The 21,357-nt window shown below is 43.3% G+C and overlaps 1 protein-coding gene across 1 annotated transcript; it reads left to right on the top strand.

Annotated features, from left to right (window-relative positions):
- Positions 1–6,429: 6,429 nt before the first annotated feature.
- On the top strand, positions 6,430–21,184 carry LOC106934046 (serine/threonine-protein kinase SBK1-like). The gene is made up of 4 exons (XM_015013698.2): positions 6,430–6,654; positions 16,844–17,074; positions 18,919–19,121; positions 19,647–21,184. The coding sequence occupies exons 2-4, from the start codon at positions 16,873–16,875 to the stop codon at positions 20,412–20,414; spliced, it is 1,173 nt and encodes a 390-aa protein (XP_014869184.2). The 5' UTR covers positions 6,430–6,654; positions 16,844–16,872; the 3' UTR covers positions 20,415–21,184.
- The last annotated feature ends 173 nt before the right edge of the window (positions 21,185–21,357 follow it).

The raw sequence follows: 21,357 nt of genomic DNA, 5'->3' as shown, positions 1-21,357 counted from the left end.
TTGACAAATTGTGCCCTTCCCCTTCTTCTATTTTTTCCCCAACATCCGTATTGTAGCAACACCGAAGCTCTTTGTCAGAGGAACCTACCGTAATAAACATTTTAAATAACCATAAAAATAAATATCAAACATGTTTGAAATAAATTCAATTTATGTATAAAATTCTATAAACGTTGAAACTTTATCTTCTTTTTACTTACCATGTCTTATTTCAAAGTAGAGGAGAAGTCCGTTATGCAATGTTCACAGTCATGTTGAAAATGGAGGCTTGTGAAGAGGGGCGTGGCTTCTTCCAAGTTTCATCTTTAACCCAACCGTTTGGGTAAATCTACCCACCCAACTCCTGGCCCAACAGAAGTGTGTAAGATGTAGACTTCCGATAAATTTCTGACCCAACTCATGAGTTATGAATTTTGACCCAATATTTGGTCAAACTAACCCAACCTATGACCCAACAGCTTCAACCCAGAAATTGGGTTATGAAAATAACCCAGCATTTTTTACTGTGTGGGATGCAGAAATTTAAACTCGTACTCTTGCGTTTGTCCACTAGATGGCGCTGCTGCGCCAGCTGATTCTGATCCTGGATGTTTCTCACAGCACAGAAAACATCAAACGTTTCCATAAATCACCACAATCTGCCAGGAGCCGTTCATTTGGTTCCTTCCTGGTTTCTCCCAAAGTCAGCGTGTTGGGTCAAAGGTCAAAGGTTACCTCACAATGTGAATGTATGGATTTCTATCTGTAACAGGAGAAAACCACCAGAGACATGAATTATTGAGGAAATTCATGCTGACTTTCAGAGCTGTGCATGTTTTATCATACAATAAGAAGTGGAACCAAATTAAAAACTTTCATTTAAAAAAAATTTGAATCTAATAAAAACAAATCAGAAATAACATTTTATTTTTTTTGACAATAAAATCTGTTTTCAAACGAGGCGTTGCTGCAAGCCGACATGAAAACATCTGTTTGGTTTCACTTTGTTCCATTGTCCGTTTCTTTTCTACTTTGAGTTTACCAGACATCTGAATCTGGACTTTGACTAGACCAGTGCAGCACCTGGAATCTTTACTTTTTCATCCATTCTGCTGTATCATTGTCCCGTTGATGATCCAGTTTGGACTGCTAACCAGCCCAAATCATCATCCTACCACCGCCGTGCCCGAGTATTTATGAACTTATGAAACTCTTTAAAATTTGTTGAAATGTTGCTTAAAAGCAAATCATCCTTAAAAACTGATGATGATGTGGAGCTAGCAGAGCCAAAGCGTCCACATTTAATGATTAATAACCAGTGTTTATCACGAAGGGTCAGATTTATTCTAATGGATCCCCTCTGTCCTGATTCACTGTCTTGTTGTTTCAGCTGAGAGGCGAAATAAATGTTAATCTGCTGAGCCTTAGAGCGAACTGACAGCGTTTAGAGAAACCACAACCAATCAGGTCATTTAGAGAAACCACAACCAATCAGGACGTTTAGAGAAACCCCAACCAATCAGGTCGTTTAGAGAAACCCCAACCAATCAGGTCGTTTAGAGAAACCGCAACCAATCAGGTCGTTTAGAGAAACCGCAACCAATCAGGACGTTTAGAGAAACCGCAACCAATCAGGTCGTTTAGAGAAACCCCAACCAATCAGGTCGTTTAGAGAAACCGCAACCAATCAGGACGTTTAGAGAAACCGCAACCAATCAGGTCGTTTAGAGAAACCGCAACCAATCAGGACGTTTAGAGAAACCCCAACCAATCAGGTCGTTTAGAGAAACCCCAACCAATCAGGTCGTTTAGAGAAACCGCAACCAATCAGGTCGTTTAGAGAAACCGCAACCAATCAGGACGTTTAGAGAAACCGCAACCAATCAGGTCGTTTAGAGAAACCCCAACCAATCAGGTCGTTTAGAGAAACCGCAACCAATCAGGACGTTTAGAGAAACCGCAACCAATCAGGACGTTTAGAGAAACCGCAACCAATCAGGACGTTTAGAGAAACCGCAACCAATCAGGACGTTTAGAGAAACCGCAACCAATCAGGACGTTTAGAGAAACCGCAACCAATCAGGTCGTTTAGAGAAACCGCAACCAATCAGGTCGTTTAGAGAAACCGCAACCAATCAGGTCGTTTAGAGAAACCGCAACCAATCAGGTCGTTTAGAGAAACCCCAACCAATCAGGTCGTTTAGAGAAACCGCAACCAATCAGGACGTTTAGAGAAACCGCAACCAATCAGGACGTTTAGAGAAACCGCAACCAATCAGGACGTTTAGAGAAACCGCAACCAATCAGGTCGTTTAGAGAAACCCCAACCAATCAGGTCGTTTTCTGACTTCAGACAAGCTGCAGGAGCCACAATAAATAAAGGTTTTTCCTTTGGTGTTTTCAGAAACATTCTGAGGAACAGGAGAACTTTGTGTGTGTGTGTGTGTGTGTGTGTGTGTGTGTGTGTGTGTAGGTGGGGATTTGCTTTGTGGTGCTGCACGTGTCCCTGCAGCACTGTGTCTCCTGCACGCGCTGCTCTAATTTGTTGGAGTGCTGTGTGTCCTGCGCGGCGGTGACTAAAACACACACACACACACGCACACACACACACACACACACACGCTGTCGCCTCCTGGCAGATGTTCTTCACCCTTCACCTTCCTCTTCCTCCTGAGCGCTGACACGTGCAGCAGCAGCACATTTAAATCTCTCATCCAAGGGCGTAGGTTCGGTCTAAGTTTTGGTGGGGACCTTGACCCCCCCCCCCCCCCGGCAGCACAGTGAAATGCCCAAGAGCACCGAACATTTTTGAGAAGGGGGGGAAACCACATTGGCTTAATAACCCCCTCCCCCCAACCATAACCATATCATACATCTTGTGTATACAACCAGATACAGTCATACTCAGCAGATCAGTTCAAGAACACTTTACTTTTTCCTTTACAAAATTCAGCAAACGTTACAAGTAAGATCAAAAGAAATATCCTCTGGATACAGCAAACACAATTGCAGATAAGAAGAAATCAATAATAAAATAAAAAAGAAAAAATATTACATCATTAACAGACCTATTCTACCTCACATTCAGTGCTGACCTTACTAAACACCGGACTTTACAACAAATGCGTTGCGTGATAGATATCTAACTTATGGGTCCACTCACTGTACTTACAGCCGACGTAGCGAAATAACTTCTAATGTCTGTCCTTTTCTTTTTTGGTGGCGACATGGTCTCGGAGACTCAGAAGGAGACGCGTGTGCCCAGCTAGCCGCCGCCTTTTGCAGCTAATCAAAGAACGTCCGACGATTCAACTGACTCCCCCTCCCCCCCCCCCCCCCGACAGCACCGTTCCGACACGGTCTCGGAGGCTCATAATAAATGTCAAACTAAGAAGCTTCCGTTCCGCGCACCGCCTGTTGCTGCTAATCAAAGATCGTAGATCCACGTTCTTTGAGCCAATATGGCAAAAATTGGTCGGGACTTTTTCATATCCCGTGAATATTGGTCGGGACATGTCCCTACCGTCCCTACCCAAACCTACGCCCATGCTCTCATCCCACAACAAAGATGAGCTGTTGTGTTAAATCAGGATTTTAACTTTTATAAAATATTATTTATAAAATAATAATTTGTTCTTAACCCTTGTGTTTACAAATTGACCCCATTTGTAATGTCTGTCTGAATACGTTTCCACCTGTCCAACCTGATTGGACTCGACTAATTGCAATTGATTGATTGATGGCATTTTAATTGAAGACCATATATCAACAAAATCAGCAACATTTTCAAATCAAAAGCCTTTTTGCCGCTAATTTATTGAATGAACAGACATCTGAGCTCAATAACTGATCATTTTAATCTGATCTCCATCCATCAGATTGGAGCAAAGAGTTTCAGGAAGTCCTGATCGTTCATGGAGCTTCTTTAGAAACATGGATGCTAACATTAGCGTTAGCTGCTACATATTAGCATTGAGATCCTATTTTAGGCTAGCATAGCTTCACTGCTAGGCTAACTCCTTTTAGCACAACCTGAACACAACAGTCTTTCCCAGCGTCCAATCAGATCGTTTAAAACAGAAACGAACCCCTGATGGACCAGAGAGAAGCAGCTTCCAGCGCTGCTGTTAGCGGAGGACGCTGCGCGTCACATTTATGGGCGTACCAGAAACACTACACAGTACAAAGGTTCTGGCAGAAACCTGCTTGGAAAAAAATGAGCATTTTTAACTTGCTAACATCTATGAAATTAGTAAATCAAAACTAAATCATTAAAGTCCCAGTCCTAATTAAGATACATAAATTTATGTCAAAATCAGTCTCAAAATAGATCAATTCTAAAATAATTCAATTAATGATTATAAGAGAAATCAACAGGAGCTGGTGATCAAAATAAATAGTTTATTTTAGTATTTACCACATTAATTAAGATCTGGAAAGTAATAATTACACTGTAAACAAGTCCAAAGCGGTTCTGTTGGTTCTGGTCCAGATGTCGCAGCGACTCACCTTGATTTATGTAGATGGAGGGAAACTTGAGCTAAAAATAGATAAATGCAGAATCGCTCATTCCAACCGGATGGAGATTAATTAATTAAAATCTATGCTAATAAAATCTGGAAATATATGAAATTTATCTCAACAGTTTGGATGAAAATGCGCGGCAGTCGGCTTCGTGTCACTTTGAAGGAATCTGCAGAGGAACATGCAGAAGAAATGCTGCAACAGGTTTCTTCTTCTTCTGAGTCTGAGTCTTTGAACCAGGCTCCTCTGGCTCCTCTGGCTCCTCTGGCTCCTCTGGCTCCTCTGGCTCCTCTGGCTCCTCTGGCTCCTCTGACTCCTCTGGCTCCTCTGGCTCCTCTGGCTCCTCTGGCTCCTCTGACTCCTCTGGCTCCTCTGGCTCCTCTGGCTCCTCTGGCTCCTCTGGCTCCTCTGGCTCCAGGATGCAGTGTGGCATTATGGGAGCTCAGCAGCTGTTGGCTTGGCGGTAAACAAGCTGGAAGGACGAACGTTAAACCCAAATCCCCGGGGTCAAAGGGCTGCTGAGAGCCTTGTGTTTGTGCTGCGCAGCGGCGGAGCTCATTACGGAGGATTGATCCAACATGTTGCTGCTGTAATGAGGCGGCAGCAGCTGATCGGAGGGAAAACTGGCTGCAGGATCAGGAACCGCTGACGGGCAAATAATTCACAGCTCACAATTACTGCAGTAAATTTCAGTAAATTAGACTCAGACTTTTAAAAATGTAAGCATCATATTCAGAGCTATTAGACTTTTTATTATCCTAATAGGAACAGCTTTTACAGCGACCTCCATTTTTATTGGCAGCCGGTAAAAATGTCAACAATACGAGGCGTATCAGAGCCATTGTAGCTGGAAGGAAAAATATGAGCAAATTTTCACCAAAACACTCTAAAAGTTTCAGATTAATAAATTTTCTAGAAAAAACATGGAAATTTCTGAATTTCAGAAGTTGAAAATCTCCAAAGTTTTTTCCAGAAAATTCCTGACATGAATCTCAGCTCAGCTTTCTGTTAAAACCTGGTAAAGGTTTTTGCTCTGGTCGGATTTTGAGTTGCAGAAACTTTCATTCAGTTTATTGTTTCACCAATTTCTGCAGGAACCTTCCTGACCACCAAGGCCGGAGCTCTCTGCTAGCATTAGCATTAGCATCAGCCTGGCTGCCCTCTGCTGTTCTCAGTCTGGATTTTATTAGAGAATCAATAATAATCTTAGATTAAAAATATATTTTTCACATTTAAACTTGTAAATTATTACCAGTAATTTTAAATCTGCATAAATGTGAACTGATTTAATTAAATATTTTTTCTGTCAACTGTTTGTCATTTTATCAAATATTTTTTGATGGTTTAAAACATGACCATTTAATTCAGCTTCTGCTTGGTTCTTTAAGTTATTCTGTTAATAATGTCCATATTTCATATTTAATGTAAACAACAGAAGCTGGAAAATAATCAATTGTAGCAACAAATGCAGGTTTGGTAAGAAAATAAACTTCTTTCAAAATCTTTGTTTCTTGTTTTTATTAATTTTACATAAAGTATATAAATGTTGTGCAGGAGGTTAAATTCAAACATTTTAATCCTGAATAATAGGTTTTATATGATATGTATGTATGATTTTATGTGTAATGATGTGTTTCTATTGCTGTCAGAAAATTGCTTTCATTTCCAGCTAAATCAGGATTTATTAAAGATAGAAAACTCTTTTTCAGGAACATATTTAATCAGAATGGATTAAATCTGTTTCCCAGCAGATTGAAACTATTTTCTCAGCTTGAGAAGTTGGAGGAATAAAATAAAAACAGAAACCATTTTTATCCATAAATATGTTTGTTTTTCTGCTCATTTATTTCCAATCATAACTCAATTTTAACCTGAAAGTATAAATTCCCGCCGTCATTAAGGCGCCCGGCTGTTCGTGGCGCCCCGCAGCTCTCCACTCTGATTGGCTGTTTGGGCTCGGTGGGCGGGGCCTCCGGGGACAATAGAGAGCGGCTCCAGGGAGGCTGATCCGCGGTCAGACGGTGCCGGGGATCCGCGGTGCGAAGCTCCGGACCGGGACGGAAGACGCTGCTGCCGCAGGAGGAGCCGCGGCTGCGGTCAGAGGAGCCGCGGAGCGCCGCTGGGTGGACGGACTGCTGCAGCTGCGATCAGGTCAGAGGGTTTTTACTTCTGAGCAGCTGATAGAGGAGCTGCAGCTTCATGCAGCCTGTCTGTGTCTTTGTGCTGCTTCATCATGGTTCGTCCCCGCATTGTTTGGTGTTAATCATCCTGCTCTTTGCTCTGCGGGTCCAAACGCTCAGCAGCTGAACGCGGAGCTGCATCGTGTTGAAGCAGAACAACAGCAGCTCTGCTCTCTGATTGATGCGTAAATGTTCCAACATTTCCGGGCCTGGATCCGGTTCTGCTCCCAGCGGCGCGCAGGAGCTCCAGCCGGGCGGCGCAGCGGACATGAAGCCCGCTGTGTGTCTGTTTCACCATCAGCTCCAGATGCTTCTGCAAAACCAGGAAGGAAAATCATCAAATCTGAAGCTAAAAATCTGCCAGAATAAAATCTAATCTCATCAAATCCTCCAGATTTGACAATAGAAAAAAGGTTTTATAACAGTTTTAATGAATCTTAGTTTTAAACAGTTTGATCATTTTAGATTTTAAACTTTTTAATAATCGTTTGATTTCATCCCAAACAGGAATCAGGATTAAAATGTGAAATCGGTGACAGAAAACTTTAGTTTTTATTTTAGGCTCTTGATGCCCTGCTGATGTTTTCCTTTTAGAAAATAATTTTACTTTTCATAAAGAAAGTGGAGCATCTCCTCCTTCGCCTGTTTCATTTGAGCTTAGAAACATTAAGATTTGAAAATCATGAGGCTGCAGCATTACAGGTGGAAATATGAAATATTCACCTCTGTTCTGCAATCTAATGCTTTTATTTCTAATTAAAAACAGAACCAAGACATTTTAATCTTGATCTTGTTTCCTAAACATGAAGCCCATAAACGTTTCCATGTTCCTCCCTGAGAGGAGATCAGGTTGGTCATGTTCAGTCTGTGCTGCTGGACGTTTTGCTCCTTATGCCTGATGCTCATTCAGAAACATGTTCTGATATGCAAGTAGCTTCATAAACTGACCTGAGGCCAAACCTGCTTTTCTGAAGCTTTAAATGTTTCATATTAAAACATGAGGAAAATTCGGGCAGCGAGTTTCTGCAGGACGAAGTGACCGAAGGAATTTGATTCTGCAGGTTCTTCCTGTTTGGTTTTTCCTGCAGCAAATGAAACTTTGTTAAAAAATGTAAAATATTTCAAAGCGTCGCAGTGTTGGGTGGATTTAAAGGATCCAAAGTTCAGATGATCCACAGGATTCTGCACAGAGTTTCAAGGATTTCTTTTACTTTCTGATAAGATGTTTGGTTTTTCTGGACTCTGAACGCAGATTGGTTTATTGACCTCCAGGAACATTCAGGGTAAAAGTTTCTGATCTGAGTTCAGCTGAACTTTAACATCTTGAATGTTTCTGAGGTTTATCCAGATCTTTAAAATGCCGTTAGCTTCCAGGCTAGCTGGCCAGGATTAGCATCTATAGTTTACCAAACACTAGAACAACACTGCTGTTCTTTTTCAGGTTTTTATTCATAATTTATTTGGTTGATGTGTTGAAGATGCTGCGAAAACACAAAATCTTATGAAGTATTTTTGTGCAAATATCTTAGCACACTTTAAATAAATGACAGCTGTAAAACAGTTCAGCAACATTTACTGGATGGTTTGAAACATTTTATTGTGAATTAAAAACAGAAATGATTCAATATTTTTACATTTTTTTATGGATTTGTATTTATGATGAGATTTTTAGTCGGCATTTGAAGTTTTCTGCTTTTCTGCTGATATTTGTTGTTATTCTGAAGTTTCATTTTACGGATTTCTGATTGAACTGCAGAGATCAAAGTGAGTCAACTTTTTTTTTTTTGCATTTCTTGATGAATGTTCTGTTTAATTCAGAAGAAATCTCTTCTTGCTTTGAGAAGTGACCGACATTAAAACAATAAAACAATAAATCATGAAAACATTAAATCTTCTGATTCGGGATCATTTGCTGTAAATGTTCGTCTGGATGTTTTCAGAAACGCCTCCGGCATCAGCAGCAGTTCCTTCTTCCAGATCATTTCTCACCTTTGACCCTGAAACTCACTCGTTCAGATGTTGCTGCTCTGAGGGAGTTCAGGATTGTGTTCTGGGGTCAGAGGTCATGATGATTTATTTCCTGTGATGTCAGCATTAAAACCTGACAAGTTACATGCAGACGAGTTGTAACTGGTTTGAGTTTTTCTCAGTTTGACTGTTTGGAAAATCATAATAAATGAAAACATGAAAATAAAATAAATTTATACTTTTATAAAGTTGCATTTAATCTAATTACACTGGACCAACATAATCTGGACCAACATAATCTCAGGGATTAGAGACGACTGGGTCACTAACGGCTGAAAACACTTGAGACTCCGTCCCTTAAAAACACTAATAGCTGTATTTTCTAATAGTTTACCTTAATTGGAGTTACCATGGAAACCAACTTGGCATTACCATGGAAGCTAAGATTCACAGTCTTCCAGCCAATCAGCATCAAGGAAAATAAGGTGACGTCATTCCCAACAGTCCAACTAAAGTCTGTTTGCCTAGTCAAAGTCCGATCCAGTTGGAGAGGTGTGAACGCTAGTTGACCTCTGACCTCTGGTCCTCCAAACCTCTTCTGGGTTGTGCTCAGCATCTTCAGAGGTTTTTGTGTTGTTTCCTTCAGTGGATCTTGGTGCAGCGCCCCCACAGGCCAGGAGGGGAACAGGCTGGTTTGACTCAGAACCACAGCAGCTGGAGGTGGAGCAGATGTTCTGGTTCCAGTAGAACCGGGTCAACCGGACCGTTGGCCTCTTAATGTCAGACGGCAAAGAGAACGATGAGTCACAGTTTATGGTTTTAGGTGTAAACTTGAACTTTTCAAGCTGAAGAATTAAGAAGCAGCACAAAGTGTTGATAATTGTAGCGCCCCGCCTCCAGGAGCGACGTGCTGTGCTTCGTTACATGCGACCTAACGCGAGTTGTTGTTTTTCTGATGCAAAAGAAGAAGAGAGAGCTGAGCTATTTTTTTATAGCCTGATTGCGATTTTTCTGAGACTAAAAGAAAATGTGACAGTGGGAGGAAAGCTGCGATGTGGTGAGGAGGAGCTGATCTCCGCCTTGCAGCGGCAGGAAAGCAGGTGGCTCAGACGGTTCAGGTGAGCTAACGATGATTTTTGTATTAAACTACGATAAAACTTGTAATAGTGCCGAATATACATGAGCTAATGTCAGTCAGGGTGTTGCAAATAACTTACAAATATCAGAATTAATTCATCATATATTTCGATGTGTTTTCATGTTGGTAAACTGCCGCCGCAGACCATCGTGGTTCTTCTGCAGCCTTTGGGTTGTAGGATCTCATCAGTGTCCGTCTTCCTGACTGCTGGTCTGTGTTTACCTTCAGGATGTCCAGAGACCTTCACCTTTCTGGAGCAGGAATCACATGAGCTCAATATGCTGATGAAACATTTCTGATAAAAAAAAGTCTGTTGTTTTTAACTTCTCAATATGTTTAATTATGATTCACCTGATGTCCAAGTTATACTGAGAACAAATAAAACCACATTCCTTCCAATCTGACTGGTTCTAGTTCCATGTTTTCACATTTTGGACACTAAGAATTTAAAGTTTAAACTCAGTCTTAATTATCACTAATTAATGTTACAGGTTTTGGAAACATTTTCTCCCTTTCTTACATTGAAGATTCTGCAGGAAGACAGATAAACAGTGAGTGGATAGAATGATGATGTATAAACTAGAAACTAACATGATTTGTATTTAGGGTTCTTGTTAATAGAAACCCTGATAATGTCAAAATGTTTGGTTTGCTGAATAACGTATTCAGTTTCGGATGGCTTCATTGGTAATCTACAATGTTAAGTTCAATGAAATATTTATGTAATATGATGTTATTTTCACTCTGGCTAAAGCTCCTCACATTTTGGGAGGATTGTATTAGGAGTTTGATGCCATATAAACTACAGTATATATAATAATGTGTGGAGTGAGCAGAAATAGAGACTTTGTTCACTGAGACAACAACTTTTATTTTTCTGTTTGTCTCAATTCTCCATGGAGCTCTGCCATATCTGCTGGTAGCTGCTTCCTCCTGGAGGAGATCCTGTTGTTCTGATGGTTCTCCTCATCGTTCTCCATCATGTCAGCCATGTTGCTCTCCTTCTGCTCCCTGGGAAAAGTAATTAGATGTTATAGCTTATAGCACATAAATGTAGATAAATAACAGTTACTAATGTGGAAGTTACATACACATAAGGAATTATTTAAAACAGACATGTTACTTTATATATACATGCAAACACTTTTTTTACCATCCAACCATACAGAATTATAAATAACTGGAATAGTGTAAATTAAAGACAAAATGTAATTACTTGTAAGTTTTAGACCTATGCATGCATACAGCCATGGATAAAATACCACCATCGTTTTCTTCAGGTTTATTTCTCATTCTACAATTACTAATTCATAATTTGATTAGAGAACTGATATCTAGCCATTTTACAATAATAGGATGTCATATAATATGTTTTATTATCTCACAACGGGGGAAACTCAGATGAAACAGCAAAATGAGAAACAATCGAAGCACGTAGATTCACGCAAAGATAAGAAACAAGCGAAGGTAAAATGCTGCACAATATTGAGTTATTTATAACTGTAATGTGCAACCGAGTGTCTTCAGAAAATGCTCATGTTGTGTTTGAGCAATAAAAATACAGCAGACTTTGTGTTTTAAATGTCTTCCATGACTGTATGTATGCAACCTAAAATGTAGTAAAAACCAGGCAGATATATCTCCAAACTGCTCACCTGGCTGGAGAGCAGCAGCAGCGTCAGCTGCGTCTGGTCGGTGTTCACCGTGGGGCTCCGAAGCGGCTAACGAGGCTTTACTTTCGCTCCACTACTGACAAAAACGACTCATTCCTCACGGCTCCATCGAGCTGCCGCTGAATATTGAAATCCGAAGCAAAGAAAAAAGCCGGCATGTTAACAGCTTGTTTGTGTCTTCCATCACTTCCATGTTGCAGCGAGTTTCAAACGTTGCGCCTCATTTTTCTTCTCTCTTCGCTGCTGCACTGATTGGCTGTTCACTTCAGCCAATCAGTGAACAGCAGCGAAGCTGCGTCACCCACCAGACTAGGGCCGGCCCAGCTGGCCCTGGTCCGAACAGGACCCTAAAAAGCAGGACCAGTAAAAAAGCCGGTGGAAATGCTCGGAAAGCGAGCCGAGCCGGGCTGAACCGAACCAAGCCGGGCCGGGCCGGTGGAAAAGGTGCATAACTTTTCAGCAAGAAATAACAGCTTGTGTTAAGTCAGTAATTTCTTCATATTTATTAAAGTTGTAGTTCCTCTGGCAGAGTATTTAATTTATAACCTTTTAATGATGTTATAAGTGAAACTAGAAAATTCCTGCAGAAATTTTAAGGGGCCTGCCAAGTGTGCCCATCACTTTAAACACAGTTACAAATTTGCCCTGAAAAATAGATACATGCAGGTCTGACATGCTTAACCCACCACTAGCACACAGTAACTGCAAATATTGTCAGGTATATTATGATGAAATGAGTCACCATTGAAAAGCAGGGTATAAACCCCAAGTCAGTGAAATTGAATCTGAGACCGACGACTGTCACTGACAGCAAGGCAGTCACTGCTCTCCCTATGCATTGCTATGGGCAGGCCCCAATTAACTGCCAGTGAAATTAGTACTTTTTATCAGTATGAAGAAATTAATCACTTAAACCAAACTGTTGTGATGAAAAATGATTTGTAAGTTGGTTTTATCTTAAGTGTTCAAAGTTATTTGCACAAGAAACTAGATAAAAAATATTTGGTAAGACTTTGTGTTTTTGCATTGTATTCAGTTTACAACATTTAAAATCAAACTGAAGCCAAAAAAAAAGTAAATTTCGTATTTAGCTTTTTCAGTCATCTTAATAAATGAGGCATTTTATGGCATTAAGCATCAAGTGGACTGTGATATGATCTCAGGAAGTTAAAATGAATCATTTCTCCTCCTTGTTCTGAACTGTTGACAGTTTTGCGTAAACAAACGTCTCGGGGTTCTGATGTCGGTCTGAGCTGCTCTGCTGCCAAACTGGACACTGGAATTACAAGCAACACCTTAAAGTTTTGAAATCAGGGAACATTTTTCCAGCTAACGCTGTCAGAAAACTCTGGACGACAGGTAGCAGGAGGAAAATCCCCCAGCATGCACTTCTTCTGTCCATAACTCTGCTTCACGTTGTTAGGTTACACATAGTCTGAGTTTTCTTGGGATTGGTTTAGACACCTGGACTCTGTAAAGTTGAAAATGTCGCCACCCAGTGGTCAGAGGTGTGAACTGCAATCTGTCAAACTGACGGCCAGCCTTCAGATTTTTCCGAAATAGTTTAAAGATCCAATCAAAGATGGGAGTCAAAACCAATAAACCAAAGTTTTGCAGCATTTTTTGCAGGAAATTTGCGATAAACTCATAATTCTGCATTAGCGTAAAAAATGTGTAAATTTCTGCGATCAGTCGCAGAAAACTGGAGGGAAGCTGCAGCGTCGGCGCTAAACCTGGGAATACCCAGAATGCTTCATGCTTTAAGTCCCGCCCCTTTCAGTTCTACAGTCATTAATATGTATTGATGTCTATGTTCTACAATCACAGCAACTGCTTCCTGATTGGTTAGAGTCCGTGCAACGGCATTGGCCAGATTAAAGGGGCGGGGCTTATCCAAAGTTTTATTTTTTGTCAGTTTTGTTTACAGTTTTAACTTTAATGAGCAACTTCTAAGCACAGAACTGTAAAATCACATTAATGGTTATTTACTAAATATCAAACTCTGTTTTAAAATCTGCTTTTATTTGAAATCTTTTCTGATTAATAATCTTTTTATGTTGGACATAAAGCCTCTTATTGATGTGAAACCTCGTTAGCGCTCCTCTGACAGGCGGCGCCGATTCGTCCCTTTCATGCTTTGTGCTGCTGAGGTGAGTCTTTCAACCTGCTGACTCATCAGAGCTGGGCGACAACACTCAGCAGAACCAACTGGCCCAGTGTGTGTCGCTCACAGAGTGTGTGTGTCAGAGTGTGTGTGTCGCTCACAGAGTGTGTGTGTCAGAGTGTGTGTGTCGCTCACAGAGTGTGTGTGTCAGAGTGTGTGTGTCGCTCACAGAGTGTGTGTGTCAGAGTGTGTGTGTCGCTCACAGAGTGTGTGTGTCAGAGTGTGTGTGTCGCTCACAGAGTGTGTGTGTCAGAGTGTGTGTGTCGCTCACAGAGTGTGTGTGTCAGAGTGTGTGTGTCGCTCACAGAGCGGCTGCTCTTCATCACTCGTCATCAAATTCTCCTCTCTCTTGGAAAACAGGCAGAGATTTTGACAAAAGTACAGAAATCTATTATTTTCCTTAATGTGGAAAAATTAAACCATAAATGTATATAAAGCCTCTGGAGGGAACACCGGTCCTCCAGACTGACCCGGTCCTCCAGACTGCCCCGCTCCTCCAGACTGCCCCGGTCCTCCAGACTGACCCGCTCCTCCAGACTGCCCCGGTCCTCCAGACTGCCCCGGTCCTCCAGACTGCCCCGCTCCTCCAGACTGACCCGCTCCTCCAGACTGACCCGCTCCTCCAGACTGCCCCGCTCCTCCAGACTGACCCGCTCCTCCAGACTGCCCCGGTCCTCCAGACTGCCCCGGTCCTCCAGACTGCCCCGGTCCTCCAGACTGCCCCGCTCCTCCAGACTGACCCGCTCCTCCAGACTGACCCGCTCCTCCAGACGGACCCGCTCCTCCAGACTGCCCCGGTCCTCCAGACTGCCCCGGTCCTCCAGACTGCCCCGCTCCTCCAGACTGACCCGCTCCTCCAGACTGACCCGCTCCTCCAGACGGACCCGCTCCTCCAGACTGCCCCGGTCCTCCAGACTGCCCCGGTCCTCCAGACTGCCCCGCTCCTCCAGACTGACCCGCTCCTCCAGACTGACCCGCTCCTCCAGATGGACCCGCTCCTCCAGACTGCCCCGCTCCTCCAGACTGCCCCGCTCCTCCAGACTGCCCCGCTCCTCCAGACTGCCCCGGTCCTCCAGACTGCCCCGGTCCTCCAGACTGACCCGCTCCTCCAGACTGACCCGCTCCTCCAGACGGACCCGCTCCTCCAGACTGACCCGCTCCTCCAGACTGCCCCGGTCCTCCAGACTGCCCCGCTCCTCCAGACTGCCCCGCTCCTCCAGACTGACCCGCTCCTCCAGACTGACCCGCTCCTCCAGACTGCCCCGCTCCTCCAGACTGCCCCGCTCCTCCAGACTGACCCGGTCCTCCAGACTGCCCCGCTCCTCCAGACTGACCCGGTCCTCCAGACTGACCCGCTCCTCCAGACTGACCCGCTCCTCCAGACTGACCCGGTCCTCCAGATGGACCCGCTCCTCCAGACTGACCCGGTCCTCCAGACTGCCCCGCTCCTCCAGACTGACCAATTCTGGACTTTTCTGTAAATGTGACTCAAACTTATTTAGAGCTGCAGCTATTGGTTATTTTGGCTTTAGAAATCAATTATTTTGACGATTAATCAGATAAAACTGAAAAATGTGTAGAAATTCTGCAGATTTTTCATTTGAACTCTCGAGTCTTTTTGTACAATTATAGAAATGCATTAAAAGATAAACTTTCCACTCCCTGAAGTTCAGGCTGTAATATCTGTGCCCACCAGCTGCTCTCAGCTCTAAGTCTGTCGTCTTTAGTGAACTTCATTCTGCTTCTCTAAAATCACTTCAGCTGATTTTCTTCTTCTGCTGTTTTGTTTTCCACTTAGAATCGACGTTTTTAGGGAAACAGACTGGAAATATTTAATTTCCAGAAATTGTGGCTCGTTATCGCTGCAGGAGGAACGTTTGGTCTGAATGTCTGCAGTAAAAATAGAAAAGCACCGTTTAGTGAAACCATGAAACTGTTTTTACCAGAACAAACTAACAACCCGGGTTGCTATAGTAACCAAAAACAACCAAAACAGTTCATTTTCATCAACTGAAATAAATAAAAACTGTAATTAACTTAAACATAGTGACATTATAGATCATTTGTTTTTGTGTTAATTATTTATTAGCCTTTCCAGCTGATGAAATAGATTTTTCTTGGAGTTGTTCTGTCAGATCAGCATACCTTGTCAGATAGTCATACCTTAGCTCAGACATGCGCTGTCATTACCATATGATTTTATTTAATCATCAACACAGAATCATGACGTAGATCATCATACACTTTAACAGCTGTATGACATCCTGACTTATCGGTTAATGAGTTTTACACCAGCCTGTGTTGTAATTGACTGCAGCTGCAGCCAGACCTGCTTTAAATACACTTTGAAACCACGACAACGCATCTATATCTATAGTTATATATTATAAACAATTCAATGACTTATTTTCGTCATAACTTGTTGCATATGCTGAACTGACAACTCCGCTGACGGTCGGACTTCTTAATGCGCATGCGCGGGCATGGTACTGGCTGCATGTATTATCCTGACAGCGTATGATCAGAAACACTACAGGACGGATCATAACATCATCACACATTGAATTTTAAAAATAAAACATTTAATGAGTCACATTTTATTGTGGCGGTTAATGTTATGATTATTTAGCCAAATTGAATCTGATCTCCAGATACACAGGACAGAATATGACATGGCAAAAAGCTGATAATGTGAAGAATAATAATGTTCTTTATTTATCACCAGCTTAAACCGTAAAATGATCTGGATATTATTCAGTATTTTACACACAAAGCCATTTTTATACTCAAACCTTCTGTGTGAGAATTAAATGTGATATAAATGAAATTATTTAGTGGTCTAATATTTTTTAATTGATTTTATTTATGGTGACGCTGGAAACTCAGAAAAACTGATCAAAATCCCAACTTTGAGTTTTTGTTTAAAACTTTTATGTTTAGTCTGTAAAGAATCAGATTAAATCGACCGTAAAGTTTTTGCTTCTTTGTGTTTTTCATGTTTATTGCATTAATATTTCCAACTGTTTTTTTATTTCTTACTTTGGTTTAAATTGTGATTCTTCCAGTTAAAGGAAGATTTTTTGTTGGTAAAAATATCTTTACTTCAAAATGACCTCATAACTTCCAACAATCATGTTTGTCCTTTAAGCGTCTTGGTGTCCAGGAAACTGGGCGGACGTTTCACTTTCCTTTCCTTCCGGCTCCTGCTGCTCCGCAGGAACCTCCGTCTGCAGACCCAACGGCACAATGAACCCGGCGCCGCCCGGCCCCCGCTCGCCCGGCCCCCGCTCGCCCGGCCCCCGCTCGCCCGCCGACATCCTGGAGGAGCTGCAGCTGATCGCGGCTCAGAACCTGGAGACGCTGGACATCAGCCGGTACTACCAGGTGGTCCGAGAGCTGGGCAAGGGAACCTACGGGAAGGTGGACCTGGTCATCCACAAGATCCGAGGTAACCCGGCCCCAGGCAGCTGCAGGGGCCTCTGCACCAACAGGGGGCCCCAAAGCATCAACCTATGATAAATATTTAAAATTTCATTAAATAGTATAAATCAAATGGAAAAATGATTGCTATTATTTTTAAATGCTGCCACTTTGGGGAAATATAATATCAAACTTGTTAATTTCTGTAGTTTTAGTTTTTATCAGCTGATGTTTCTTTCAAACAGTTAAAATAAAATGTAACATTTTAATACAAATCTGCATTTCAAAATGTGTTGTTGTGATGTGCTAATGCTAGCAGCTCCATTTCACACAGGGCAGCAGAGGAATGATGAGTCATTTGGTGTTGACATGTTGGTTTGGGGGCCTCAAAGGAAAATCTGCTCAGGGCCCCAGAAAGGCTGAGAGCGGCCCTGCATCAACATCCTATTGTTGCCAGGAAACCAAACATCAGATTAATTTTGTAACCAGGAGGCTGAATAAAAATCTGAGCTGCTTTTAACCTGAGCGAACAGAAAAGCTCCTGATCTGAGAAAATCACGTCTGAGTTTCTGATGAACCAAACCGACATGAACGGCTGAACCTGCTCCAAACGAGCTGATTGGTCCAGAAGCTCCTGGCAGAACATGGAGGTTTCTCATCAGCAGGACAAATGACTGACGGTCGTTTATTCTGACAGTGAAACGACAGAATCGACCTGGTTTCACAGGAAATCTGCCGAGTCAGCGCTACGAGGTTCAAAATGTTAACTCTTAATGTTCCTCTTTAAAGCTCCACTGACCAATCAGAAGACTGCCGGCTTCTGATTGGCTGCAGTCCGTCATGAAGACGGAAACTGCCCAACATCCAGAAATCAGCTTAATAAATTTAGTTGTTCATTATAAAAAATATGTGCATTATAAACAGTTTATGAAAACTCTGTTTAAACCGTCTGTCAAACTAATTAACTGGATTAGTTTGAAAATTTTATGTTTCTGTTAAAAACCTGCTGAAATTTTTCTATTTTATGTTTTATCAGCAAACCTGATCATGAAATAGATTTCTGTTCATTAGAACATCAGCATCACCTGTAAGACATCTAGGAGAAATGTTTAATTTTCATTTCAACTTAATATTGTTATTAGTGCTCATTGGTGGAGCGATAAGCTACAGCTAGTCGGCCATTTTACATTTAACCGTTGGAATGAAACAAAACTTTTTCTGAACCGAGAGAAATCAGAAAACAAACATCCTGCTGCTACTTCCTGTTTGTTCTTTGTCGTTTCCGCCAGTAGTAACGTCAGACTGTTGATCATGTGACTTCAAAAACATCCCAACTCATTCTAGTGAAAATGTTTTATCCAGAAACATATTTTATTTTCGTAATTTAATTTCCGCAATTCTGTGGCTAATTGAAAGTCAGCTACTGAGTCGACTCTGAACTCCTCTAACCCAAACGCAGCAGAGACTAAAAACGGTCCAGTCAAAGTCCGGACACACCTGATTGAACGTTCAGTCTCTGATTTTGGACCGGAGCAGCAGAATGCCTCTGCTGAGTCTCTGGGTTCTCCAGTCAACCGGACCGGACCGCCCCCTGGTGAGCCGGAACGTGTCGGTCAGCAGGTTCTGCTCCGGCTCGGTTTGTTCTGCCGTCAGCAGGACGAGCCGCAGCTACAGGCGTTAGCTTCTCCATTCAATCCAACCAGCAGCTCCAACGTGAAAAAAGCCAGAAATATCTGGAGGATTTTACTCTCCAGCAGACGATCGTCGGGTTTAGTGTGTGTGAATTATTCAGATTTTAATCACGTTGGTTTCTGGCTGCCAGGCGGCGGTGACGCGGCAGAGCAGCTAACTAACGGTCCTGTCCCGCTCCAGGCACCAAAATGGCGCTGAAGTTCCTGAGGAAGAAGAGCACCAAGCTGAAGAGCTTCCTGCGGGAGTACAGCGTGTCGCTCTACCTGTCGCCCTGCCCCTTCATCATCAACATGTACGGCATCGCCTTCCAGACTGACGACTTCTACATCTTCGCCCAGGAGTTCGCGCCGGCGGGGGATCTGTTCGACATCATCCCGCCGCAGGTCAGAAAGCGAAAAAAACATCCGTTCTTCATGAAACCCGATTCATACTAACGGGAGAGTGGGGGGAGTAACGAAACAGAAGATATTACATTAAACTCAGGGAGGGAGAGAAGCCAACTGACAGCGGTGGGCGAGGTCAGGGGTCACAATGAGGAATATTTACGGAAAACGTTGATACGGGAGAAGGAGGTAAAATAGATACTTTCCTGGAAAAACGGGAGATTTGGCAGGTATGCCTCCATGACTTACTGCACCAAAAGAAACCAATCACAGCCAGGAGGCGGGGCTTAGCGCTGTCAATTATTTACATGTACTCGCTGTTGTTTGGTTTGACTCAGAACAGAGAGAGAGAACCACAGCAGCTGAAGTTTTGGTTTTTACCGGATAACCAGTCCAGTAAAAATGTATAAAACCAAACATTTTTGGTTGTTGCATTTAACCCAAACATGGCCGCTCATATCCTGACTGCTGCAGCAGTGGGCGGGTCCTGCTGTGCTCCTGTCTGACCTGCTGCTCTGTGTCCAGGTGGGACTCCCTGAGGCCGTGGCGAAGCGCTGCGTCCACCAGGTGGCCATCGCCCTGGACTACCTGCACTGTAAGAAGCTGGTCCACCGGGACATCAAACCAGAGAACGTCCTCATCTTTGACACCGAGTGCAGAAAGGTCAAGCTGTCGGACTTCGGCATGACGCGGCGCGCCGGCTCTCCGGTGAAACGAGTCAGCGGCACCATCCCGTACACGGCGCCGGAGTTGTGCGACGCGGCGCGACACGACGGATTCAGCGTGGACTTCAGCACGGACGTGTGGGCGTTCGGCGTGCTGCTGTTCTGCATGCTGACGGGGAACTTCCCCTGGGAGAAGGCCATGACGAACGACGCCTTCTACGAAGAGTTCGCCCGCTGGCAGCGCCGCCGGTCCGGCGCCGCGCCGTCGCAGTGGCGCCGCTTCACGGACGAAGCTCTGCGGATGTTTCGCCGGCTTCTATCCATCGAGCAGCAGCGCCGCTGCGCCGTCAAGGACGTCTTCAGCTACTTCAACCACAGCTGGATGTTGGACACGGACAACGGGAACGGCGGCGCGGCGACCGCCAACCCCGTGGACATCAGCTCGTCTTCGTCGGAGGAGGAGGCGCTGGTGGACAGGCTGAAGCAGCAGAGCCTGTCGCCCGCATGCGCCGCGCCCAAGCCCGGCTTCATGGACGCCCACTTCGCCTCAAACGGCGAGCGAGTCAACAGGAACAGCCAGGAAAGGGGGCGGATCCTGGTGACCACGCCCATCGAGATCTGCGTGTAGAGACGCTGCTGCCTGTTGGAGCGCGAGCCGAAGATTTCCCCGACGTGACGACGCCATGACGGAAGAGCGGAAAGGAGGTCGGCACCGGAAAATGGCCGCCAGCCTGTTGTACCTTCAGCGCCGATCCGACTCGACCGTTTCCGATGACGGAGGAACCGGAGGAAACGAGACGCGTGAAAATGAAACCGTGTGAGGTTAGCTCAGTCCGGAACCAGCAGAAACTGGAGCCTGGAAGAGACCAGGAAGCTGAGAAAGACCTGAGGAAAACTGTGACTCGTGTTTACCGTCGTGTTTCTGTGAAGTGAGTCTTTATTGATCAGATTAATATATTTATGGATTGTTTGTGACAGAAAAGATCTGAAGTTTATTTCCTTCAACGGAAATAAAAATCTGTAGTTTGGTAGTAAAATGGAGGCAGCATCATTTTGAGTGTTAATCAGCCACCAGTCCTCCCAGTTCGTCTCCCTGGACGTTGGAGCTGAAATGTGAATTTCCTGAGGAAAATAAAATTGCAGTGATAAAGTTTTACTAAAAAGAAGAAAAGCAGAGAATGATTTGGATTTTTCTTTTCCTGTTTACTAAATCAAAGATGAAATTATTTCTGTGAGAAACTGGACAGGAAATGAGGTTTGTTTAAGCCGGAAGTGACGCGCCTGCCGACATGTTTCCGTTAAAAACTTCCTGCCTCGCGGAAAAACGTTTTTTCTTTTCGTTTCTGTTTCTTGCATGATGTGTCGTATTTCTGGAAATAAAACCAAAAATGAAAACAACTTCCTTTCTTTGTGGATTTTTCTCAAAGTCGAATTGAAACATGAAGGATTACTAAAAGTTAGAGAAAAAAAATTATTCAAATCGACTCGTTGAACTACAGAAACTAAGAATCACCCAAAAATCATGAACAAGTTGCTGTGAAACTCAAGGTGTCGCACTGTAATCAGCTAAT

This window comes from Poecilia mexicana, unplaced genomic scaffold (genome assembly GCF_051168715.1).
Source record: "Poecilia mexicana isolate PSO_F unplaced genomic scaffold, ASM5116871v1 scaffold_8, whole genome shotgun sequence".
NCBI lineage: Eukaryota > Metazoa > Chordata > Actinopteri > Cyprinodontiformes > Poeciliidae > Poecilia > Poecilia mexicana.
The sequence above is the reverse complement of the archived record's forward strand: the minus strand, read 5'-3'. Positions and strand labels throughout refer to the sequence as shown.